General features: G+C 49.1%; 1 protein-coding gene across 2 annotated transcripts; it reads left to right on the top strand.

The window, feature by feature from the left end:
• The first annotated feature begins 6634 nt into the window (after positions 1–6634).
• LOC125540145 (transcription factor TGAL6) lies at positions 6635–12694 on the top strand. Of its 2 annotated transcripts, none has more exons than XM_048703736.2 (8): positions 6635–6861; positions 7598–7732; positions 10482–10725; positions 10808–10876; positions 11081–11140; positions 11251–11703; positions 11784–12002; positions 12092–12694. In XM_048703736.2, the coding sequence occupies exons 2-8, from the start codon at positions 7680–7682 to the stop codon at positions 12248–12250; spliced, it is 1257 nt and encodes a 418-aa protein (XP_048559693.2). In that variant the 5' UTR covers positions 6635–6861; positions 7598–7679; the 3' UTR covers positions 12251–12694. The 2 variants fall into 2 exon arrangements, with proteins under 2 accessions (XP_048559693.2, XP_048559692.2); XM_048703735.2 differs by having other exon boundaries at positions 6648–6861; positions 7618–7732.
• The last annotated feature ends 11586 nt before the right edge of the window (positions 12695–24280 follow it).

The following is a 24280-nucleotide window of genomic DNA, read 5'->3' as shown; positions in this document are numbered from 1 at the left end:
GACATGTTGGTGTCTATTATTCACACATGTATTACGATTTCCGGATAACACAATTATAGCATGAATAAAGACAATTATCATGAACAAGGAAATATAATAATAATGTTTTTATTATTGCCTCTAGGGCATATTTCCAACATGATGGGCGTTATAAACTTGAATTTCCCCATCCTAATGTTGTTTCAGAAATAACACTGTGGAATTCGTTGTGCGATGCTCTAGCATTAATTCAACTAAATGATGATAAACATGTCTTTAAATGGGATATTCATCGATTTAGGACTTTCACGACTTGCGTGATGTACAAGGCACTAATCACCCTTGGCATATTTGAAAACTCCGTACACCTATCCAACGTTAAGATTTTCCCATGGTACCTCTTTCGAAGAATTGTTCTTAATAAACACAACTTAGCCAGGAAAACTAGATAGAGAATAAGTTTTGTTCATTTTGCAGATAGGAGAGACCATTCAACATATTTTCGCGATTGTAGTTTCGCTCAAATTAATTGGTTACCCGTTAGATTGCCTTTTAAATTGAATTACCCTACTTATGTTTCTAATATGTTCAAAAAATTGGTTAGAAGAGATCCCGGCTGGTGTTAGCGCTTTGTGTTGGCATATTTGTCTCTATCGTAATCATGTTATTTTTTTTGATAAAAAGAATACGTTTTTTTTTTGATAAAAAGAATACGTCTAACCTTTGGAGGTTATGTTCTTCTCTATAGTCTTGTAATGGTCTTGGTAAATGTTGAAGTAAATGAACCAACACGAAATGATGACAAAGGGCAACAATAAGTTGGATCAAGCTATCACAAGATTTACGTTCTGACTTGGGTGGTGATTTAGCACTAAGCTTTGTAATGCACGGGTTCTTGCTGTGTCTTAATTATGCTCTGTTGGAAAAGGTGACGCCTAGGTGGTGTTTAGGCACACTTACGGACGATGTGATGGTCGCCTTGCATAGGACACAAGCAGAAGTCGGGGGGGGGGGGGGGGGGCTAGAAATTGTCCAATCGGGCCAGAAATCATTCCACATCACATTGACAGGCTAAATGGGCTATATTACAATGGCCAGCGGGTACTAATTTAATATTTGTGACAACTGATTGTGAGCATAATGCAGGAACCAGGATAGTTACTCCTCTAATAAATAAATAAACACAATTTGGATAAGTTGCACTCAATGTCGTGCATTTAATTCTGACTAAATTTAATATTCAAGTTTCAGCAAAGTAAGCATCTGCGTATGTACTATGTTCAATTTTTTTAAGCAAAGTCGTGATATTAACTATCCAAGTGAGCCCCCTCAACCCTCTTTGAAAACCCTAGATGCCATCACTCTCACAGGCTAGCCCACATGTCCACTCCTTCACTGGAACTTGTGAAGTTATGTCTTCCCGGGTCTAGTCGGGTTTGAGGTTGTCGTCTAGCCCTCTTCATCGCCTTCTTCTTCGAAACGACGATCTGTTTTCCAGATAATAGATTTCGGCAACTTCTGGCTTCGACGACTTCTCGTCCGTTATGCCAACAACATTGACCTGGCTTCAATGTTTTTTAAGAGCTTCATAGGTGGTATCAAGCTTCGCTCACAGCCTGCGGCCGATGACATTGGATCTACAATCTAAGGGTTCCTTCACCCATCAACTCATTACATACATTTCACAAAGAAGTTTGAGTGCCTTGTGCAAAGTAATAACCAGCCATGCAGGTGCTTGTATGCAAACATGCGAGGTTCAATCAACAACTCATGTTGAAGTTTACATGTTTCCATCGAGTTTTTTTTGAACCATGTAGGAGGACTGCATGTATAATATTAAAGAGAGAAAAAGAAGTACAACCAACCAAAAGTCCACAAGAACTACCATACAACACCACCCAAGACCATACGACATCGTCTACAGCGAAACGACCATAACTAATATCATAGTGAGTGTAGAACAAAGCGAACCATACTTGCTTCTGCCCATTGTTTGGCGTTACCAATAACTTGATCCAAGATTTTTAACAGCGGCATGTAAGCATTCTTGAAAACCCTGCCATTCCTCTCCCTCCATATACTCGAGGTGACAAGCATTATCAATGTGTTCAAGGAATTCCTTTTGGTTCCGTGAACTCTAGCCCTTGCAACTTGCCACCAATCTCATAAGGAGAGAGCAGATTGAGGGACGACCTTCGTAATCCCGGCCCAATGAAGCACATCAAGCTAATAGTTCCCACATTGATACTTCTCAGGGGAAGAAGACATCATTTGTTTGGAATTTTAAAAACTTAAAGAAATGAGTAAGAAAAAAATATAGCATGTGGAATTGAGTAAAAAAATCGGGCTAGAAATTGTCCAATCAGGCCAGAAATCATTCCACATCACATTGAATGGCTAAATGGGCTATATTACAATGGCCAGCAGGTACTAATTTAATATTTGTGACAACTGATTGTGCGCATAATGCAGGAACCAGGATAGTTACTCCTCTAATAAATAAATAAACACAATTTGGATAAGTTGCACTCAATGCCGTGCATTTAATTTTGACTAAATTTAATATTCAAGTTTCAGCAAAGTAAGCATCTGCGTATGTACTATGTTCAATTTTTTTTAGCAAAGTCGTGATATTAACTATCCAAGTGAGCCCCCTCAACCCTCTTTGAAAACCCTAGATGCCATCACTCTCACAGGCTAGGCCACAGGTCCACTCCTTCATTGGAACTTGTGAAGTTATGTCTTCACGGGTCTAGTCGGGTTTGAGGTTGTCGTCTAGCCCTCTTCATCGCCTTCTTCTTCGAAACGACGATCTGTTTTTCAGATAATAGATTCCGGCAACTTCTGGCTTCGACGACTTCTCGTCCGCTATGTCAACAACATTGACCTGGCTTCAATGTTTTTTAAGAGCTTCATAGGTGGTATCAAGCTTCGCTCACAACCTGCGGCCGATGACATTGGATCTACAATCTAAGAGTTCCTTCACCCATCAACTCATTACATACATTTCACAAAGAAGTCTGAGTGCCTTGTGCAAAGTAATAACCAGCCATGCAGGTGCTTGTATGCAAACATGCGAGGTTCAATCAACAACTCATGTTGAAGTTTACATGTTTCCATCGAGTTTTTTTTGAACCATGCAGGAGGACTGCGTGTATAATATTAAAGAGAGAAAAAGAAGTACAACCAACCAAAAGTCCACAAGAACTACCATACAACACCACCCAAGACCATACAGCATCGTCTACAGCGAAACGACCATAACTAATATCACAGTGAGTGTAGAACAAAGCGACCCATACTTGCTTCTTCCCATTGTTTGGCGTTACCAATAACTTGATCCAAGATTTTTAACAGCGGCGTGTAAGCATTCTTGAAAACCCTGCCATTCCTCTCCCTCCATATACTTGAGGTGACAAGCATTATCAATGTGTTCAAGGAATTCTTTTTGGTTCCGTGAACTCTAGCCCTTGCAACTTGCCACCAATCTCATAAGGAGAGAGCAGATTGAGGGACGACCTTCGTAATCCCGGCCCAATGAAGCACATCAAGCTAATAGTTCCCACATTGATACTTCTCGGGGGAAGAAGACATCGTTTGGTTTGGAATTTTAAAAACTTAAAGAAATGAGTAAGAAAAAATATAGCATGTTGAATTGAGTAAAAAAATACAACAAAATATTTCCTCTTCAACAATGAGTAACAAAAAATAAGTGCTGACAGGTGCTTTCTTTTTCCTCCCCTAACCCTAGGTGGCTAGAGTAAACTCTGCCCTCCATGCTTCACCCGCGAGCCTGTGGATTCGCCTCCCCTCTGCCTGCCGCTCCGGTGGCCGGTGCGGGGCGGAATTCCGATGCCTCTGTTGTGGTTAGTAATTTAAGTCAAGTATTTTTAGTCCTCACAAATGCGGAGCTCGGGCAGATGGCAACGCTTCTTCTTCGAGTTTGTCTTCCGAGCTCCAATCCTCCTTGAGTTCGTTCATCTGGACGTAGTTGTTGGAGCTCTGGCGTAGATTCTTGTCATATCCTTGGGACGGTGCTGTTAGGATTTCTCGTGATGTGATGAGATTTGGTGGCAGGTGCTTCAGCTCTACCCAAGAGTTCAATGGTGACGACTACGTCTCCATGGCGCTGGTCCATAGTGGCACGTGCACGAAGACTTTCCGTCTGTCATCGACAAGGTCTAAGCCGGCTCCGGTAGGACGTCGGCGCGTTCTAACAACAATAGTGGTCATTCGGTGGTCTCAAAATCTCGTTGTATTTTTTATTATGTTTGAGATGCTTTATATTTCTGGTGAACTTTTACAATAGATATGTTTTTATTTTTGAAAAAAAAAACTAGAACGAGTAAGTAAACCTTTTTTTATTGCAAAGAAAAAGCTAAACCTTTTTTTATTCCAAAGAAAAAGTTAAGCCTTTTTTTAACTGAAAAAAATGGGTAACTGAACCCTGGTTCAGAAAAAACTCTGGCATCTTCACCCTGCCGGCCGCCGCCGCCGTCGTCGCTGGCTGCCGAGGGAACCCAACCCCAAGACTGCCAACTCTCCACCACCCAGGCAAGTAATTCCCTCTCCCGATCAATCTACAGTTTCACCCGCACCCCCACACCGAGCGTCCCAAATCAATCTGACGACGGCAGGGTATAAATCTCCCCCTGAATCGTACTACACAAACATGATGAACATCGAAAAGGGCAGGACGGGCAAAAGGGCAAGAACGACGACGACGGGAAAGAAGGGCCGGCCGGTCGAAGCCCCAAAGCAATGGTCCGGCGATCAATGGCGTTGCTCTCGTCCGAAAAACAAAACGGAGAAATGCAGCGGGACAGCGACGCCCACGAACACCAACGGCTGCCATCAGCGAGGGCCCCCCGTCTTAAGGTAATGTTTCCCTTCTTGTTAATTGGTTTTGGATGCACCGCAACGGAGACCGCATCATCGTCACCGTCAGCTTAGCTTAGCTTAATCACACCGCCACTAACGAATTCGATTGATTAATCGATGGATCGATCCGCCATTGCTGCTGCTGCTGCTGCTGCGTACGCTAGTGCTTTTATCTTATCTTCTTCTTCCTTTAGGTTGGCCGTCGAAAGGTTCCCCGTCTTTTGGCGCCTTTATGGCAAAGCGGGAATTCTTCGTCGTCACGCACCACCCTTACGCCATTCACAAAAGAGGTGGTGAGTAGGTGCATGCACGCCCCCACCACGCACATAAAATCTATCATCTGTGTGCGCGTGTGCAGTGTGCACACACATATATTCCTTCCCCGATCGTCTCTGTTTCTCAATCAGGAGTTTTTTTAGAGTCACCGGTGTATTCCCTTCTTGCTTTCGGGCAAAGATGATGATACGTGGACGCAATGATTGCCCGGCAACGGGGCGGCTTCGAATGGGTCTGCGAAAACCGGGCAAAATTTCGAACAAATTTCTGAAAAGGTTTACATGTGATTGCACTCTGACTGAATTTTACGGTGCCGCTTTGCTTTGTGTTGATGTGATAGGCATGGCTACCGCTCAATTATGCAGGGAATCAAGAGCTTCAGATATCCGAAGGCCGGTTAAGTGATTAGCATGATGTGTCCTTCCCGATGGAGAACGGAACCGTCGAGATGACACGGGTGATCAAAGAAACGTGTCGATGCACCGGCAAATAATTAAGCAGCTATGGCTAGGAGAAATGACGACAGGTAGCAGAGGAGGCAGGTTTCTTATTTTAGGAGGCTTAGAGGTTTGGTGATCAGGAGGGGATACCCCAGAAATGGCAAGTTCCACCATGTACACAATTAGGTGAATCTCTAGTGATGATGTCCCTCAATTGCATCATGGAATCTAACATGACCCCCATTATAGGGCCATCACTCATCACTCATCACAAGATGTGTGTATTACTTAAATCCTGCTTGCCTTAATCAGACCCCACCACACCACATCCAAAATCCCACCCTAACACATTGAGTTACTGGTTCAAGTTCAGTTTAGTGGTTAACAACTTGACATGACCCCAGTGCTGCAAGCCTGTAAGTAGCACTGTCTGGATACCTGTGGGCTGTGGGTAAAACAACCTATCACAAGTTTAGGGGGTATAGCCAGTGGGGGTCTCTTCTGCGCTGTTATTACCACTTTGTGAGTGAAATGTTACCATGTCTGATGAGCCTTGTGGCAAGGAACTTTCTGCCTAATCAGTAGTGAACTAGTGACAATGAATCTGGCGTATCACTTAACCGTCTTTGCTCGGTGGTTTTCTAGTATAATGTTCTAGGAAGCTTCTTGATGCCATGCCTTTCCCTGGCAGTTCCAATCACCTGCGCAACCTGAAATTATTGAGCCGCCAATGTGTCGATCCGTCCGAGCAACCAAGTGTGTATATATGTGTGTGCCTGAAACAAAAACACAGGCTTAAAAAAGCTCTCAAGCTTCTTTTTACACCTGAAAGTTACCATCTTTCCCCTCCGTCAGAATCATGAGCACACTTTCTCCTCCCTAGGCTGGCTGGTTAGGTGATCGATGATGTGTGCGCTGAAGTAATCTAAGAGTCCCAGTGTGCAAGCAACTCTGCACATAGCCAACTAGTTTACGGAAAGAATAATTAGTGCATCCTTAAGCATGAGAGGGGAGGCCCAGGTGATAATATTAGATACTCAAGGGCTCTTTATACTTTGGCTCCCCCTTTCCAACAGAAGGCAGCCGGCTCGGCTCTTTGCCTCTTTATATAACGCCGCATCACTCCATCTGCCCAACTTGGTGCCCTCTCAAGCTCGGCCAGACCACATCTGTGGAGGAGTCTCCCTCTTGTGCTTCGAAGCTCGCCGATCGAGTTTTTCGCTGTGGAGCTGTGGGTTTGAAGGAAGCCATCCTCCTTTATCGTCGACTAGAAGACCGCAGCCGGGTACTGAATTTCTCAGCCTTCTTTGTCTGTTGACTTTGTTTGCTTGTTTGCTCCTTGAGTATGCTTCTGATATAGTCAAGATCAAGCTCAGTCCTACCTCTTGGCTGCTATTACTGTGGGCTATGATTAATGATAAGTGAGGTCTTCTTATCCAAAAATGATAAGTAAGGTCTCTGTCGGAGTTACCATCTTAGTGGCAAGAAAAAACATCATAGTACAGCCTGCAAATACATGGCTTGTGTATCTATTTTAGTTCTTGCTGTAGTGGAAGAAAGACATGAAAGTTCTTGGTGCCCAGACAGATTTCATCTTCTCATCAACAGCCGTACCGTCTAAGTCATGCTTAATAATTATTTAAAGCTCTGTTAGTCTTGTCTAATTTGTTGTTTGTTTTGCTTACCCTGAATGGGACTGCAAATTGCTAGTACAATGGTACAGAAGTAACCATATTCGCTTCTCCAATAACTCTGGAATAGCTCTCCTAAACCATACGTTGGTGGGAATATTTACATAGCCGGAATAAAGTGGCTCGAACAATTGCTCAAATTTCTATATGTTATCTCCCAAAGGAATGTATCCTCGTTGGCGTATTTTTCTATGACCATATCTTCCTCCATGTTCCTGCAGCACTAGACAACCTTAGAGACCGCATAATAACTTTGAGTACTCGTGAATCACACAACTCGTATTCCTTTTCCCCTTTCTGGTAAATGAATTCTTGTTCGCCATCTGACAGATATGAGGTGATCAATTCAGGTGTATCATCTAGCTAAAAGGGAGATCAAACCAGGTAGCATGATATAAGGATTGAGGACACAATGGAGCTCTACCCTGGGTACCTGGAAGACCACTTCAACATCCACAAGCTTAGGTGCGTATCTATTTCTCTTGATCCGTTCCTCTTAATTCTCCTACACAGTTTTTCCATCTGATTCTCCTCTGTGAATTCATGAATAGTATAGTCACAGCTGTTGCATTAATAGTCTGTCTGAACTCTGTAATAGAAAAACAAGGTGGCAGGCAGAGAGGAGACTTAGCAACTAGCATCGCTTAATAATTAATTAACGCGCACTTGCACGGCAATTTGCATTAGATTTGATACTTGTTGATGGTGATGCAAACTGATTGATGGTCTCCGGTGGGAGCTGGCAAGTGGGCTAGTGCATCCCTCCAAAGTGAGATCATGTCAGTTTAATAATAGCATTAACAAAGCAAAGCAAAGCAAAATCCTAGACTAAGCACCATCGAAAGGAGAAAAGAAGGAATCGCCACGTTAGGATCGAAATGGTGCATCAAGCTAGGGAGATAACTTGTGCCAATTCTTCTCTGAAAGTATAATACTACAGGGGAGGGAGATGCCCTGCTTTGTTCCTCCCCCTAACAGCCGTAGAAACCCCCTGCCGGAAAAAGGTTTTCCTGCTCCCAATTTGCACTTTGCACCCCATGCCACGGTAGCCGTTTTCCGCACAGGGGGCGCGTCAAGGATCGGCGCGAGTCCTGTTAGAGCCATGAGTTTGGCATCAGGGAAAGCAGCGAGCAGTGGTTCAGTGAGTGAGTGTGTTAGCAAAGCAAAGCATGCACTGCCAGGTGTTAACCACCATGGTTGTGAGGAGCCCTGAAAAAGAAAAGGGAAGAAGAAGAAAGAATCACCATGTGTTGCTTAGGATCGAAATGGCACATCGAACTAGCTAGAGGGAGATACCCTTGTGCCGATTCTCCGAAGGCATGAGGGGGAGGCGAGATGCTCCCTTCTGCTTTGTCCCTCCGCCTAATAGCGACCGTAGAAACGCAGGCTAGCATGCCGGACAGAGTTTTTGTCAACAGGTCACGTCGTCGGCCGGTGATTGGTGCTGGCCTGAATCTGCGCTTAAGGCCACAGTAGGTTAGTCTGAAACTCTGAATTCGTGCTTTTTCCTCAAGAGTGATCGGTCGGTGTTGTCTTGTGAGGAGTGATAGCCATGCGTTTGGCATCGGGTCTCTCTGGCCTGGTGGAGATGCTCATAGAGAGTTGACTCGGCGCGGGCAGATGACACGGCACGACACGACGAGGCCGGCCATGGTAGTGTCGCTGAATTTTTTGTGAAAATGGTGCGGGGTGCACTGGGAGAAGATGAGGAGAAAGGGGGCGCGCTCTGCGTCATGGCCAACCAACCCAGCCACAGCCAGGAGATGTCAAGGCGGAGGTGATCGATGCCACTCCGGCTGCGGCACTGCTCCTCGCTCTGAGCCCTAAAGCAGTGAGCAGTGAGCCGGTGTGTGAGTGCGTCGCCATTGGATCAGCACCAACTCACTGACTGACCACCCAATCAGCAATCTTTCCTTGGTCTGTCTTCCCGGGACACGTGTTGAGTTTTTAGCATCATATGCCGCAGGGAACCTAGGCTGCAAGTGAGCACGGCGGAGCCGGGCCGGTGAACCTGGACGCAAGATCGGCCGGGTGTCGTTGGTGCGCGGTGGCCGGTGGGGTTCGCCGGCCGGCCGGGCATGGAGATAGATAGAGACCCTTGCGTCGTGTGCTGGAGTGGCTGATAGGCGGACGGACAGGCCTAACTCGAGCCTCGGCTTTTGCCGCGAAAGCCAGGGGGTGGGGGAGGGCCCCGCTCCCGCTCCGGCGCCAATTATTGGAGCACCATTGTTGATTGATTCCTCCTCCTCTCTCTTTCTTTCTCTTCTTTCTCCCGTGTGCGCTGGCCCGCCCGGTAGTAGTAGCAACAGCAGTGAAAAATCCTCCACTACTCGTGGAGCTCCTGCATGCCAAGTAGTGGTAGACATCCCTCCACCGTGCATGCCTCGCCGCGGTGGTCGCCGATGAATCATGGCGGCCTTGACGCTACATGGGCTCGGATTTGACGTGATAACACGGGCACGCACGGTTAAGCTTCGGCCTTTAGCGTCGGAAGGTATGGTGGTGCCATCGCTGTGTTCATTCTACTACGTACTACGGAAGCATTATGGGAGACGTGACGTCAACGGTGATGAACGGACCGGACCGGTCGCCGTCGGCGTCGCCGCTCTGGGCACGTAAGTGAAGTAAACCCTCGGCAAGTGGCGACGTTTCATTTGTCCCGGGGCGCGAAGGGAAGAGGCCAAGGCCACCTCACGGCCGCCTTTGCAAGCGCCAAAGGCCAGGACACAGCCAAAAGGGTCGGGCCGGCCGCGGGGCGCGCCCACTCCCCGCCCGTCGCGCTGGCTCTCCTCCTGTCCACGCCACGCTACGCGCCCCCGGATTCCGCCTCCAGATTCCATCCAGGCTCAAACCTCCACCACTCCAGCCCGCCGGTGACCAGCGGCCACTCCTCGGCCCGGATTCCCTCGTGCGCGCGTTCCATCGCCTCCCTCCACCGACAGATCCGAGCATCGTCGTCGGGTCACCGGCCCAGCAGCATATATCATCTGTTGCGTACGCTGTCAGCTCGGTCGCACCGCCGGCGCTGCGCTAGCTCTGTGGCGCTCGGCTCAGCTCACGCCGGGAGCATATCTATCTGGCGCTCTGCGCCTGCCACCTACCGGCCTAGCCCATAGTTGTAGCTTAGTGCTGCTGTACCTAGTACCCACGCAAGTCCATCCCCAGTTCCCCTGCTTGCAACTCCTGTGTGCTGATTCTTATCCTGGTTCTTCAGCGGCACCGGCGGCGCGTCCCCGCCGGAGTACATGTCGTCGGCGGCGGCGGCGCAGTACGCGCCGGCGCCCCTCCGGATGGCCATGTACGAGCGCGCCCCGCCGCCGCAGCAGCACCACCAGCAGCCCCAGCTGCAGCCGGCGCTGGGCATGTGGAGCAGCGAGCCCTACAAGGTGGACAGCGGCGGCCAGGCCACCAGCGGGTCCAGCATCATGGAGCCCGACGCCAAGTTCGACCACGCAGGGGTACGCGACAGATTCATGCTCGCTGGCTCCTCCTCAGCTGGTTCACGCTTTCTCTCTACTCATTTTGGTGTGGTCTCTGCAGCTGGATGAGGATCCACACATGGACGAACTGGAGACGGCCGATCAGGGAGCGAGCAAGCCCAAGGAAAAGGTAACCATCAATCGCTCCATCACATCTTAAGCTGCATGCTACTGTATAGTTAGTCTTCCTTAAATGTGCTGGGCAAAGGAGATTACTGTTCTCCAAAGTACAATTAGCTTCAGTTGTCCATTTCCCAGGCTAATCTGATTGATTCTTGCAAGAGGGAAATGACACTGTTGCACATATAAATTAATAAGAGATGATTTTGCTCAGGTCATGAGAAGACTTGCACAGAACAGAGAGGCTGCCCGGAAAAGTCGCCTCAGAAAAAAGGTACACTACCTATAAGCATTCTGATTATCTTGAACATCGGAAGCCATGGCATGATTCACACCAGCGACTGACTGACGCCATTGTTGTGCTCCTTCCTTCCTTCGCCACAGGCATACATCCAGCAGCTGGAGTCGAGCCGGATAAAGCTGGCGCAGCTGGAGCAGGAGCTGCAGCGCACCAGGCAGCAGCAAGGCATGTACGGGGGTAACCCGGGAACGAGCCTGCATCGCGGGGGCTCGGCCGGCCACCTCGGATTCGCGGCCGCGGGGCAGATGATGGACCCCGGCGTGGCGGCGTTCGAGATCGCGTACGGCCACTGGGTGGACGATCAGAAGCGGAACACGGAGGAGCTGCGGAGCGCGCTGCAGCCGGGGCAGGGCACGTCGGAGCTGGAGCTGGAGGTGATGGTGCAGACCGGGCTCGCCAACTACGACAACCTCTTCCGGATCAAGGGCGCCGCCGCGCAGGCCGACGTCTTCTGCGTCATGTCGGGGCTCTGGAGGTCCCCCGCCGAGCGCTTCTTCCTCTGGATCGGCGGCTTCCGGCCCTCCGAGGTCCTCAAGGTACGTTGTTATCGTCGGAAAGATGATCGCCGTTGTTATCGTCGTCGTCGGGGGTTGACCGGTGTGTGGCTGGCACGCAGATCTTGAGCCCGCAGCTGCAGCCGATGTCGGAGCCGCAGTCGGTGGCGGTGTACGCGCTGCAGCTGACGTCGGCGCAGGCGGAGGACGCGCTGTCGCAGGGCATGCAGAAGCTGCAGCAGACGCTGGCCGAGTCCCTCACGGACCCCTTCGCCGCCCCCGACGCCTACATGGTCGGCGCCGTCGAGAAGCTCAAGGGCCTCGTCGGCTTCGTGCAGCAGGTACCTAAATCGGCGCCGCCGCCGGCGACCCATCCATGATCTGAAACTCTGAAGATTAACTTATGGCATTGTCGTCGTGGGTGTTGCAGGCGGACCATCTCCGGCAGGAGACGCTGCAGAACATGCACAGGATCCTGACGACGCGGCAGGCGGCCAAGGGCCTGCTCGTGCTGGGGGACTACTTCCAGCGCCTCCGCGCGCTCAGCACGCTCTGGGCGGCCCGCCCGCGCGAGTCCGCCATAAGCTAAGCTGTGCTCGATCACGAAGCAATGGCGGAAGCAGAGAGAGATCGATGATGGCGCAGAAGAAGTTAGTACGTACGTACGTAGTAATCCATCCATCTGCTGACCAGCGGAGGACGAAGAGATCCATCTCGCTGGGTTGAAGGGAGGAAGAGGTAGGCATTCAGAGCCGCGCCGTAGGTACGTGCGTGCTTGCTTGTTTTCCAGACGATGACGGGGTAATTAAGGTCGATCAGGTGGCCGGATCAAGGGATCGAGGATGTGTAAATACATGTTTTGGTGTGATGATGACGATGATGATGGTGTAGCGATGAAATTGCTATAAGAAAACAAGGAGGAATTGTAGCGCTTGTGATCCGGTATATATCATGTGTAATTGTTTGTGATTAGTGTTGATCGTATTGTATATGGAGGAAATGTTTTGCTAAAGCACATTCAGATTTGCTCCAAGTATTGCGCATCTGAATCCATGTACCACCTCGCATAGCTTGTGTTACTTGAAGGTCCATTCAAGTCTATTATCAAATTGCAATGACCTCTCCTCTGGGCCGGATCCAATAAGGGCATTTCTAACCGATCCCCAATAACTGATTAGAGGCGTGGGTTTTTACTCCTTTAACCGGCACCTAGCCAATCCCCAATCGGCGCTAGTGGAGCATAAATTATCCTCAGCCACGCCCCGCCTCCCTTACTCCACCACTCGGTGGCTGAGTAAAAAGTCCACTCTCCTCCTCTGCCTCATGCGCTCCACTCCCGCACCACATCTTCGCCGGTGTCGCCCCTCCCACTACCCTCCGCTGTGGTCCTTGACCAACCAGATTGGTGCCCTCTCGCCCCGTCGACGGCGCACAACCGGTAGATCTGTGGCTTTCGCGTCCGCCGCTGGATTTGGCGCATCCGGCCGCCGGCGACTGCACCTTGCCATGGATTGGCCGGGTACCGGACTGCACAGCCTCGGCAACGCCTCCGCGCCACATGCAGGTATTGATTCCGCCTCTGGCCACCCCGATCTCTCCCGTCGGCGGTTCGCCGGCAAAGACATGCCCAACCGTCACCCGGGCTCGGCGCTGGCCCAACAGCTCGTCGGCTCACCGTTGTCGTTCATAAAGTGCGACGATTGCCCGCGGCAGGTGGTGCGCCGAGTTTCAACCACGCCGGAATATCCCAGATGGGTGTTCTTCAAGTGCAAAAAAGATCATGTATGTGTTTCTTTTCATTAGGTTGTTCACCAAATTCGACGCATTTCGGTAGCTCATTGTTGCTCTAATTTGTGTGTAGGATGAATGCAAGTTTTGGTATTGAGAAGAAGATTACATCGATCTATTGATAGCAGGAAAATTGATAGATGCTCGTGCACTCATTGCTGGAATAAAGACTAGAGATGAGACCAGATGCGAAGCAACATCTACTTCTTTGGAATCGAGGAAGAAAGAAGTGTGGAAGCTCGCGAAGCTACAGATCAACAATAAAGACATAGAAAAGATATTAATCCAACTAGTGGGAGCAGTTATGAAAGTTTGATATCTTTTAAAATGTCTAATTATGGTTCTTGTTTTCTTTGTATCAAAATGTCGTTGTATGAAATAAAGAACCAAAGGAATGTGTTTCGGTGGCTGAAAATGAAATTTGTTTTACTCCTTTATATATAGGGGGTCAGTTAGGTCCGGTTTACTCCATCGGATACTCCACTATCTTTAAGGGATCGGTTAGAAATGCCCTTAAGTGTTAGGAGCAAAATGTAAGTGGGACTTTGTATGTCGACAGACGGCTATGGGTGGTCTTGACATCCTGGACATGGAGTTGATAAATATAATCTACACAGTAAAAAAGAAGCATCTTTCAAGGAACCATGAAATCCCTGCTCTAGGTCTGGATATAATTCATTTCCACCTTGAGATGGGCTCCATGCATGTGCATTTGGTTAAGCATCGTTAGTCACCTGCACATAATATTTAAATTCAAGGAGAGGTGAACTTTCGAGACTAGAATGCAGATGGAGACACATGCCCTTCCTTGTCAAAAGAACTGTGCATATTTGTTAGACTTGCTACTCGAGGCATTCTAGGATTTCAAATCTCTGATCATAGACATGTCATTCTTGATGGTATTCTTTCTCATTTACCCAGTTCACACATCAAACATAGGTAGAACTTGCTGGAATTTAATCTATTTTGAGCAGCCCAATAACTATTTCAGAAATTCATAATAAATCCTAAAGACCCACTTAGCCCATTTGTACAAGGCAAGGGATACTACTAAAGTTTAGTCCCAAATTGCTAGTTTAGTGGGAGTTGGACCTCCTTATAAGGGAGGTTCTTTCCCCACTTGTATGAGCATGAGAACAAGAGGGATATCCACGCGCGCTCCTCCTCCGCCGCCCGCCTCGCCATGCCACGCCTCGTCACGACGCGACGCGCCACGGGTTGCGGGAATGAGCCGATATCTAAATTTTTGCCACGCACTACGGGTATACGAAAGGTCACACGGAAGCTGAAAAGATTTTTGCGAAAGTGGAGTTCGAATGCGAACGGTGCAGCCCTTCGGCTGCTGGCTGTTTGCTTCGCCTCCGTCTCTTCGTTTCGCCTCCCGTCGCTGCCCTCTCGCCTCCTTCTCTTTCGCCTATAAAAGGGAGGTCGCTCCTCCTAGAGAGATGCACCAGAACCTCTTCCTCCTCTCGCCACAAGTTCCTGAGCACTGCGCTGCTGCTACGATCTTCCCCATCCCGGCTTGCGGCGTGCACCGCAGGTCGGGACAGTAGGCCTCCGAAGCCGCACCTTTTGAGTCCTGTACGGGAGAAGGGTGATAATGTTTTTGGGGAGCGCTCAGCGCGACAACTGGCTGCTTCATCACGGATGATCCGGTCGCCGACGACTACTTCCCCGACGACGACTTCTTTCTCGACGTCCACGACCTCCTCGACGACATGGCAGGCGAGGACACCGACCCCAAGTCCAGCACTTCTACTGCTGCTGTCCCGTACGTGTTCTTGCTCTTTCTGTTAGATGTCATGACACACTTCTTTGCTCTACTTTCCGTCCTACATGTGTTAGGTTCTACTTCATATATGCAACTTCATCTAGTGTCTGTTCCAGATGTGTTTAGTTCAAGTTCATATATGCAGATGCTCTTTACCTTCTCTCTGTCTGAACGCATGACTTGTTTTACCTCTACTATATTAGTCATGCTTTATCTAGTATTTCTGTTAATAAAATCATTCGGTAAATTGCTCATATTTCCAACAATCCAAAAACCTTATTATAGGCAATTTACACCAAGTGGTTTTGTTGCTTCCATGAGACCTCCTATGTTTGAGGGTATCCACTATAAGAGGTGGCGCGTGAGAGCAGTCTTATGGTTTCAAACCATGAGTTGCTATGATGCCACTCTGGGCAAACCTGAAGGGGAGCTTGAGGCTCAACAGGCACAAGCCTTTCAGAAAATGGATACTCTGTTTAAAACTGCTCTCTTGAGTGTTCTTGGTGAGAACATAGTTGACGCTTATGCGTCAATTGATAATGGAAAAGATATGTGGGATGCACTCGAGGCCAAGTTTGGGGTCTCGGATGCTGGCACTGAGCTGTACATCATGGAGCAATTCTATGATTACAGGATGACTGAAGAGCGCTCCGTGGTTGAGCAAGCTCATGAGATACAGTTATTTGCTAGAGAACATGAGCACTTCAGTTGTATGCTACCGGACAAGTTTGTCGCCGGAGGTATCATCACTAAGCTTCCTTCTTCGTGGAGGAACTTTGCTACCTTGTTGAAGCATAAGAGGCAGGAGTTTTCCGTTCCGGATCTCATTGGCACTCTTGATGTGGAAGAAAAGGCGAGAGCAAAGGACACACGTGCTCGAGGTATTGAGGGAGGATCTAGTGCCAATCTGGTACAGAAGAAGAACTTCCAGCCCCACAAGTTCAAGAACAAGGGCAAGTTTGATGGGAAGAACAAGGCTGTGCAACACACGAACTTCAAGAAGAAGAATGATAATAAGAAAGGTGCTTGTCATGTGTGTGGGGATCCTGATCATTGGGCTCCTAGTTGCCCTAATCACTATGACAAGCATCATCCTGGGAAAGGTGGCAAGACCGCTAATTTTGTCATTGGACACACTGACATGAAGGATGCTGGGTATGGTATATTTCCCACTGTTCTTTCAGTATGTCATTCTCCTGATTGGTTGATTGACACGGGTGCTAATGTGCATGTATGCGGTGATATTTCTATGTTTTCGTCTTATCAGACCGCAGGGACTTCAACCATGCTGATGGGCAACGGTTCAAGTGCTTCTGTTTGTGGTGTTGGCACGGTCGATCTGAAGTTTACTTCGGGGAAGATCGTGCGGCTGAAGAACGTGCATTATGTCCCCTCCGTCAATAAAAATCATATTAGCGGATCTCTTCTGTGTAGAGATGGCTACAAGTTTGTCTTTGAGTCGAATAAATTTGTAATATCCAAGTATGGAACCTTTGTTGGTAAAGGCTATGAGTCAGGAGGTCTGTTTCGTTTATCCTTATCAGACGTTTGCAACAAAGTTGTTAATCATATTTGCAACAATAGTGAATCCAATGTGTGGCATTCACGTCTTTGTCATGTTAATTTTGGTTGCATGTCACGACTAGCAAAGTTGAACTTAATCCCTAGCTTCACCACTGTCAAGGGATCTAAGTGTCAGGTGTGTGTGCAAGCTAAGCAACCTCGTAAGTCTCACACGACTGCGGAAATGAGAAATCTTGCACCACTAGAGCTCATACATTCAGATCTATGTGAAATGAATGGTGTGTTGACAAAAGGTGGAAAGAAATATTTCATGATGTTAATTGATGATTCCACTAGATACTGCCGTGTGTATCTTCTGAAATCTAAGGGTGAGGCTTTCAAATTTTTCAAGATCTATAAAGCTGAAGTGGAAAACCAACTTGATCGAAAAATCAAGAGGCTTAGGTCCGATCGTGGTGGAGAGTATTTTTCCAATGAATTTGATGCTTTTTGTGCGGAACATGGTATAATCCATGAGAGGACGCCTCCCAATTCACCTCAGTCAAATGGGGTGGCCGAAAGAAAGAACCGTACTCTAACTGATTTGGTTAATGCCATGTTAGACACATCGGGTCTCTCCAAGGCATGGTGGGGGGAGGCGATATTGACGGCATGTCATGTCCTAAACCGAGTTCCCACAAAGAACAAAGAGATATCTCCATTCGAGGAATGTGAGAAGAAAAGGTTAAAACTCTCTTATCTACGAACATGGGGTTGTTTGGCGAAAGTCAATGTTCCAATTGCAAAGAAGCGGAAGCTTGGACCAAAGACTGTGGATTGTGTTTTCCTGGGATATGCTTTTCATAGCATTGGCTATAGCCTATAGATTCTTGGTTGTAAAATCTGAGGTACCTGACATGCATGTCGGTACGATCGTGGAGTCGAATGATGCGACTTTCTTTGAAGATATCTTTCTCATGAAGGATATGGCTACCTCATCTAATCAGGAGATGCCTAGTTCATCGAATCAGGAACCAGTTACAATTACCAAACCTGCCATTTCGATGGAAAACTTTGAAAGTCCTGTGGAGGAAAACAATGAAGTTCCTACTAGGATCAAGAGACAGAGGACTGCAAAGTCCTTTGGTGATGATTTTCTTATGTATCTCATAGATGACACTCCCAGTTCTATTTCAGAGGCTTATGCATCTGAAGATGCTGACTACTGGAAGGAAGCGGTTCGTAACGAGATGGATTCCATCTTAGCGAATGAAACTTGGGAGATAACTGATCGTCCTTATGGGTGCAAACCTATAGGATGTAAATGGGTATTCAAGAAGAAGCTTAGGCCTGATGGTACTATTGAAAAGTACAAGGCTCGGCTCGTGGCTAAGGGTTATACCCAAAAGGAAGGTGAAGACTTCTTTGATACTTACTCACACTACAAAAAAAAGACACATCCGTGACATTTTGGGCCGAACGAATTTTTTTCTGTGATACATATGACACTTCTATGACGATAATTGTGACAAAACCCGGTATCATCATAGATGTGGTGGGCTCCTACTTCTATGACAAAAAATCATGACAGAAAATGGGCTTTTCGTCCTGGGCGTGCCGGAGACGCAGCTGCATGAAATTCTTTGGGCCGTCCATGATGGAAAAAACCATGGTAGAAGTGAGGGGGAGGAAAATTTCGGGGAGTTCCCGGTTACGGTGGGAGGTCGGGGGCCGAGCGATGCGCTTTTCTCTCGTACACGTACGCGCGTGTGTGCGAGGCGTTGGCTCTAACTGAACCCGAGCGAGGCATTGGGCTCTAACTGAACCCGAGCAATTGCACTGCAGGCTACGCGTTACTGAACCCGAGTGATCGATCGATGGCTGTTAACTGAACCCGATCGAGCGATTCCTTGGCTACTGCTGCTAACTGAAGCCGATCGATGGGATGAACAATGAGCGTTGCGGGGGGGTGGATGAATAGTGAGCAGTGGCGTTGCCTCTGGATGAACAGGACCCCGTGGTGTGGTGGAGGGCTGGATGAATAGTAGACGGTGGAGGGGTGCCCGTGGAGGGGTGGATGAACAGGACCCCGTGGTGTGGAGGGTAGGATGAACAGTAGACGGTGGAGGGGTGCCCGTGGAGGGGTGGTTGAACAGGACCCCGTGGTGTGGAGGGCTGGATGAACAGTAGACGGTGGAGGGGTGGTTGAACAGTAGCCGGTGAAGTAGCGCGCGGTGGAGGCTGGATGAACAGGTGCCCGTGGAGGCTGGAGGAGGTCGACGGTGGATGAACGGTAGCTCGTGGAGGCTGGAGGGGGTCGACAGTGGAGATGAACAGTATTCCATGGAGTCTCGTTTTGCGGTACGCCACACCCCTCCCGATGAACAGGACCCCCGTTTCGACCGTAGCGCTCCAACACAAGTCCGTTTCCTCCATTTTGTGGTACGCCACACCCCTCCTGATCAACAAGACCCCCGTTCGACCGTAGGAGGTCCATTTTCTCCGTTTTGCGGTACGCCACACCCCTCCCGATCAACAAGACCCCCGTTTCGACCGTAGGAGGTCCGTTTCCTCCGTTGTGCGGTACGCCACATCCCTCCCGATCAACAGGACCCCCGTTTCGACCGTAGGAGGTCCGTTTCCTCTGTTGTGCGGTACGCCAGGCCTCATTTCCATCGCCTCTTCCGTCCAAGCCCTCCTGATGAACATGACCACGCATTCCGTTCTGACCCAGCCGCGTTGCCTCCCGATGAACACGGCGCATTCCGTTGCCTCCCCATGAACACGACGACGACGCTGTTTCTCTGTTCCGACCCAGCCATGTACACGAGCCCTCGCCGTACGTATGCGCGAGTAGGCGTTCGAGACCCCGCCCGTATGTACACATACGTGGCCGTATTTTCTTTCTTGCACCCTGGCCGCCTCTACTACAACACGTGCGCGCCTCTACATCCACCAGTATATATGTACGTACACGTTCGCGACCAGAATGACAACGCCACCTACGCTTCGACCAGGTGGGTCCCGACTGTCAGGCACTTTCTTGCCTGCGAAGATGTAGCTGGTGGGTCCCAGCAGTCAGGGGGCGAATCGTTTTTTTCTTTGCCCGGACGCACTTCCTTGCGTGCGAAGATGTAGCTGGTGGGTCCCAGCAGTCGGGGGGCTGGTGGGTCCCGGCAGTCAGGGGGGGCGAATCATTTTGGTTTTTTTGCCCGGACACACTTCCTTGCGTGCGAAGATGTAGCTGGTGGGTCCCAGCAGTCAGGGGGGTGAATCGTTTTTTTGCCCGGACGTACTTACTTGCGTGCGAAGGTGTAGCTGGTGGGTCCCAGCAGGCGGGGGGGGGAACGTTTTTTTCGTGAAATACGGTGGCCCGTCCGGTGGGTCCCTGCTGTCAGGTGGAGGAATCATTATTTTCCGCGTAATAAGGAGACACTTCCTTGCTGCCGCCGTGGACCCAGCTGTCAGCCTCTCCACGTACAGTCCACGTCCGATGGAAGTCGTTCCTTGACCACGTTCACCACGCCGCGCCGAGAGCACCAGTGCAGTGGAAGACGACGAGGCCTAGGAAGGGAACGACGTGGAGGCAGGGAAGACTCGGCAGTTGTTTCCCACACGGAGGGGAGTACGACTGTACGAGGGTTTACTGGTTCGTCTGCCGTCGCCGGAGAATAACAGCAGGTGTGGGTGAGTAGAGGGATGGCTAGGCCAGCGATGGGAGTACGGTCAGCCGGTGAGACCTGCGCGGTAGCACAGCCGGCCGCGAGGAGGAGGGAGCAGGCAGTCCCGCCGGCGCTTGTTTGAGCGGCTGGAGCAGGAAGAGCAGAGATTGAAGAAGCACGGCGGCCGTTGGATGGACATCCAACAGTCAGTGCTTGTGCGTCAACCTTTTTTTAGGAAAGCCTCAAATCTATGGAAAACAGCATACAGCCCATCTGCCATTATTTCTAATAATTTACAGCCCATTTCCTAATTCTTAAGGTTTTTTTGGAGCCCATATTCTTTTTGTTAGCATTGCAGCCCATATTGTGGCAACGGTTAAAAAATTATACGAAATTTTGCATATTTCGGTGCGGTCCGAACTGTTTTTAATCCCGAAATTTCGACTCACATTCAAACTGATTTAAAAAATAAATGTATATCAATATAAAATCCAACAAATTCTCCACGCATAAAAATTAATGTAATTTAAAATCTTGAAATGAAAAAAAAGATATTTGAAACTAATTGTCGCTTTGATGTGTTTTAAAAATGTACAACCCATTTCTCATTACTGATGGGCCATTTTCTCGGCCAGCCGAATGAAAGCTCTCCTCGTCTTGAAAGATTTGCAGCCCAACAGGCCTGACAAAGTGACTTACTTGGCAAATCACAAAAAACTGGGATGTGGCCGTGGACCTAGCTGTCAGCCTCTCCATGTACAGTACTCTTCCGATGGAAGTCATTCCTTGACCACGTTGACCATGCCGCGCGGAGAGCACCACGGCGGTGGACGACGGCGAGGCCTAGGAAGGGGACGACGCGGTAGTGGAAGCCCGCGCGGAGAGGACTACGAGGGTTCACTGGTTCGGCTGCGATGTGAGGCTGCCGTCGCCGCAGGGCCTGGCCAGCGGTGAGAATAGTAGGGGGCGGTGAGGCCTCTGCGGCAGCACAGCCGGCCAGGGGAGGCAGGAGCATGCGGCACGACCAGCGCTGCTTTGGGCGGCTGGAGCAAGAAGACCAGAGGTTGAAGAAGCACTACGCCCGTTGGATGGACATCGTACGGTCACTGGAGCTAGAATCGTTCATATTGACTAAGTTGACAAAGCCCTTCATCCCCGTCAACTTAGTAGGCCCACAAGTCAGCCTCCCAGCAAGGTGGGTCCCAGCTAGCCGGGGGAGTATTCATTTTTTTGTGCGTAATAAGGAGGCACTTCCGGTGGGTCCGAGCTGACAGCCGGGGGGACGTTTTTTTTCATGAAATACGGTGGCTCATCCGGTGGGTCCCAGCAGTCAGGGGAAACGATTTTTTTCGCAAAATACTGGTGGCCCGTCCGGTGGGTCCCTGCTGTCAGGTGGAGGAATAATTATTTTCCACGTAATAAGGAGGCACTTCCTTGGGGCTGCCGTGGACCCAGCTGTCAGCCTGTGCACGTACAGTACTCTTCTGATGGAAGTCGGTCGTTGACCACGTTGACCACACCGCGTCGAGAGCACCAGGGCGGTGGACGACAACGAGGACTAGGAAGGGGACGACTCGGAGCCAGGGAAGACGCAGCAGTGGATGCCCACGCGAAGAGGAGTACGAGGGTTCACTGATTCGGCTGCGGTGTGAGGCTGCTGTCGCCGCAGATTAACAGGGGGTGTGGGTGAGTAGAGGGATGGCCTGGCCAAGGGTGGGAGTAGTAGGGGTGGTGAGGCCTCCGTGGCATCACAGCCGGCCACGGGAGGCAGGAGCACGCGGCACGACCGGCGCTGGTTTGGGCGGCTAGAGCAAGAAGACCAGAGGTTGAAGAAGCATTACGGCCGTTGGATGAACATCGTACGGTAACAGGAGTTAGAATCATTCATATTGACTAAGTTGACAAAGCCCTCCGTCCCTGTCAACTTGGTAGGCCCACAAGGCAGCCTCCCACTATGCTGGGTTCCAGCTGGCAGGGGGAATATTCATTTTTTTGTGCGTAATAAGGAGGCACTTCCTTGAGTGCGAAGATAGCTGGTGGGTCCGACATGTCAGCGGGGGGCACTTTATTTCGCGAAATACAGAGGCCCTTCCGGTGGGTCCCAGATGTCACATGAAGGAATCATTATTTTGCGCGTAATAAGGAGGCATTTCCTTGTGTGCGGCCGTGGACCCAGCTGTCAGCCTCTCCACGCATAGTCTACTTTTGATGGTGTCGTTCGTCGACCACGTTGACCACGCCGCGCCGAGCGCATCCAAGGTGGTGGACGACGGCGAGGCCCCGGACAGCAACGAGCCGGAGATGGGAAGACGCAGGAGTAGAGTCGCAGACGGAGAGGTGTACGAGGGTTAACTGGTTCTAGTGCGGTGTGGTTCGGCAGTCGGTGGAGAAGAACAGGAGGTGTGGAGGGGTGGAGGGATGGCCTGGCCAATGGTGGAGTAGCGCTTCATAGCGAAGCGTGTTAAGCAGAGCTGCTAGCAGCAGGAGGCAGGAGGTGGTCCCGGCGGCGCTGGAGGAAGAAGATGAGAGATTGAAGATGGATGTCTGTCGTTGGATGTAAATCCAACGGCTAACATGTTAGAATCATTTGTTGACTAAATTGACAACGACTTGCATTGGCTTCGACCTATTGGCCCACATTTTAGCCTCCAAAAATGTGGCACGTATTCAACCCATTTTTTCAGAATTTACAGTCTTTGTTTTTTGCGCGGTAGAATTTACAGTCAATTTGATCTTTTTTTAATTACAGCCATTAGCTGGGCTGGGTGAACAAATAATGTAGCGTCCATGCGGCCCGTTTATTTTATTTCCTAAAAAATTACAGGCCATTTGCACTTTCTCGAAATACACGATTTTGCTGGGCTGATTCTAATTATAATGTTGGGTTGGGCCAGCAATATTATCAAAAAATAAAAAGGGGTTGAGCATTTTGTTATAAATATATTTGAATAATAAGTGATATTATTACATTCGTCCTTAAATCTTACCAAGCTTTTGTACACAATCACTAGGATTTTCGTGCCAAAACAATCTAGGATTTTATTTGTTAAGAAATTATTTTTATAAGTTAATAAGATGTGGGATATTGTTTTCTTACATATGTAAGTATCTGTTAAATATATGATGACAATAAAAATAATATATAATAACATATGAAATATTTTTTTTAGAAAAACAGGGAGCATCTCCCCGGTTCCATTGCTGAGAACGAAACCACAACATATTCTGATACAGCAGCTCAAAGAGCAGTTCGAAAGAAAAGGTAGAAAAGCTACAAACTAGGGGGTGGATGAACAAGTTCTCTGAATAACACAAATCACCCGAGCGGTGCCAAAGGCAGAGCGGATAGAGCACTCAAATGACACAAGGAGGGTCCAGCGAAGCCTTCATGGTCTTCAGCCGAGGGGCCGTGTCAGCCTGCGGCGACTAGTAAGCAAGCGGAGAGACCGGGCTGGAAGGCGTAGCATGGTGGATGTCCCTCTTTTTGGTGCCAGGTGCCCATCATCTTCATCAGAGATCTTGAGACGAGCCCACGGGTCCAGCCCCAGAGCAGGTCGAGCCTTGTTCAGCCACAAGTGATCGCCAACGGTTTCTGGAGGGATCTTGTTAGGGTTTCCACGAAGCTCATCAACTTGTCCTTGTCTGATCCAGAGGAGAGAATCGCCCAGTTCCTCACCATGTTCCTGATCAACCTCAAGACCTGCGGAATGGAAATCCAGGAGGTGTTACTGAAAATCATAGCATTTCTATATTTCCAGAGGCACCAAAGGACAGCTGAGCTAACAGTGTTTAAAACTGAGCACTTTTTGGTAGCAATCCAGAATCTGGCGAAAGATTCGAAGGATGAGCCAATCTGACTAGAGAAATATTCCTCAATGTGGGCCCAGATATGTTT

Source organism: Triticum urartu, chromosome 2A (genome assembly GCF_056163025.1).
Source record: "Triticum urartu cultivar PI428250 chromosome 2A, HENAU_Tu73, whole genome shotgun sequence".
Lineage (NCBI taxonomy): Eukaryota > Viridiplantae > Streptophyta > Magnoliopsida > Poales > Poaceae > Triticum > Triticum urartu.
Note: the sequence above shows the minus strand (reverse complement) of the source record. Positions and strands in the feature narration are given on the sequence as shown.

Bases quoted from the DNA above. Each gene is read 5' to 3' on its own strand.
- LOC125540145 (XM_048703736.2), top strand. From the start codon at position 7,680: ATGGAGCTCTACCCTGGGTACCTGGAAGACCACTTCAACATCCACAAG. The intron at 10,877-11,080 runs GTAACCATCAAT...GATTTTGCTCAG, and splicing joins CGAGCAAGCCCAAGGAAAAG to GTCATGAGAAGACTTGCACA. The intron at 11,141-11,250 runs GTACACTACCTA...CCTTCGCCACAG, and splicing joins AAAGTCGCCTCAGAAAAAAG to GCATACATCCAGCAGCTGGA.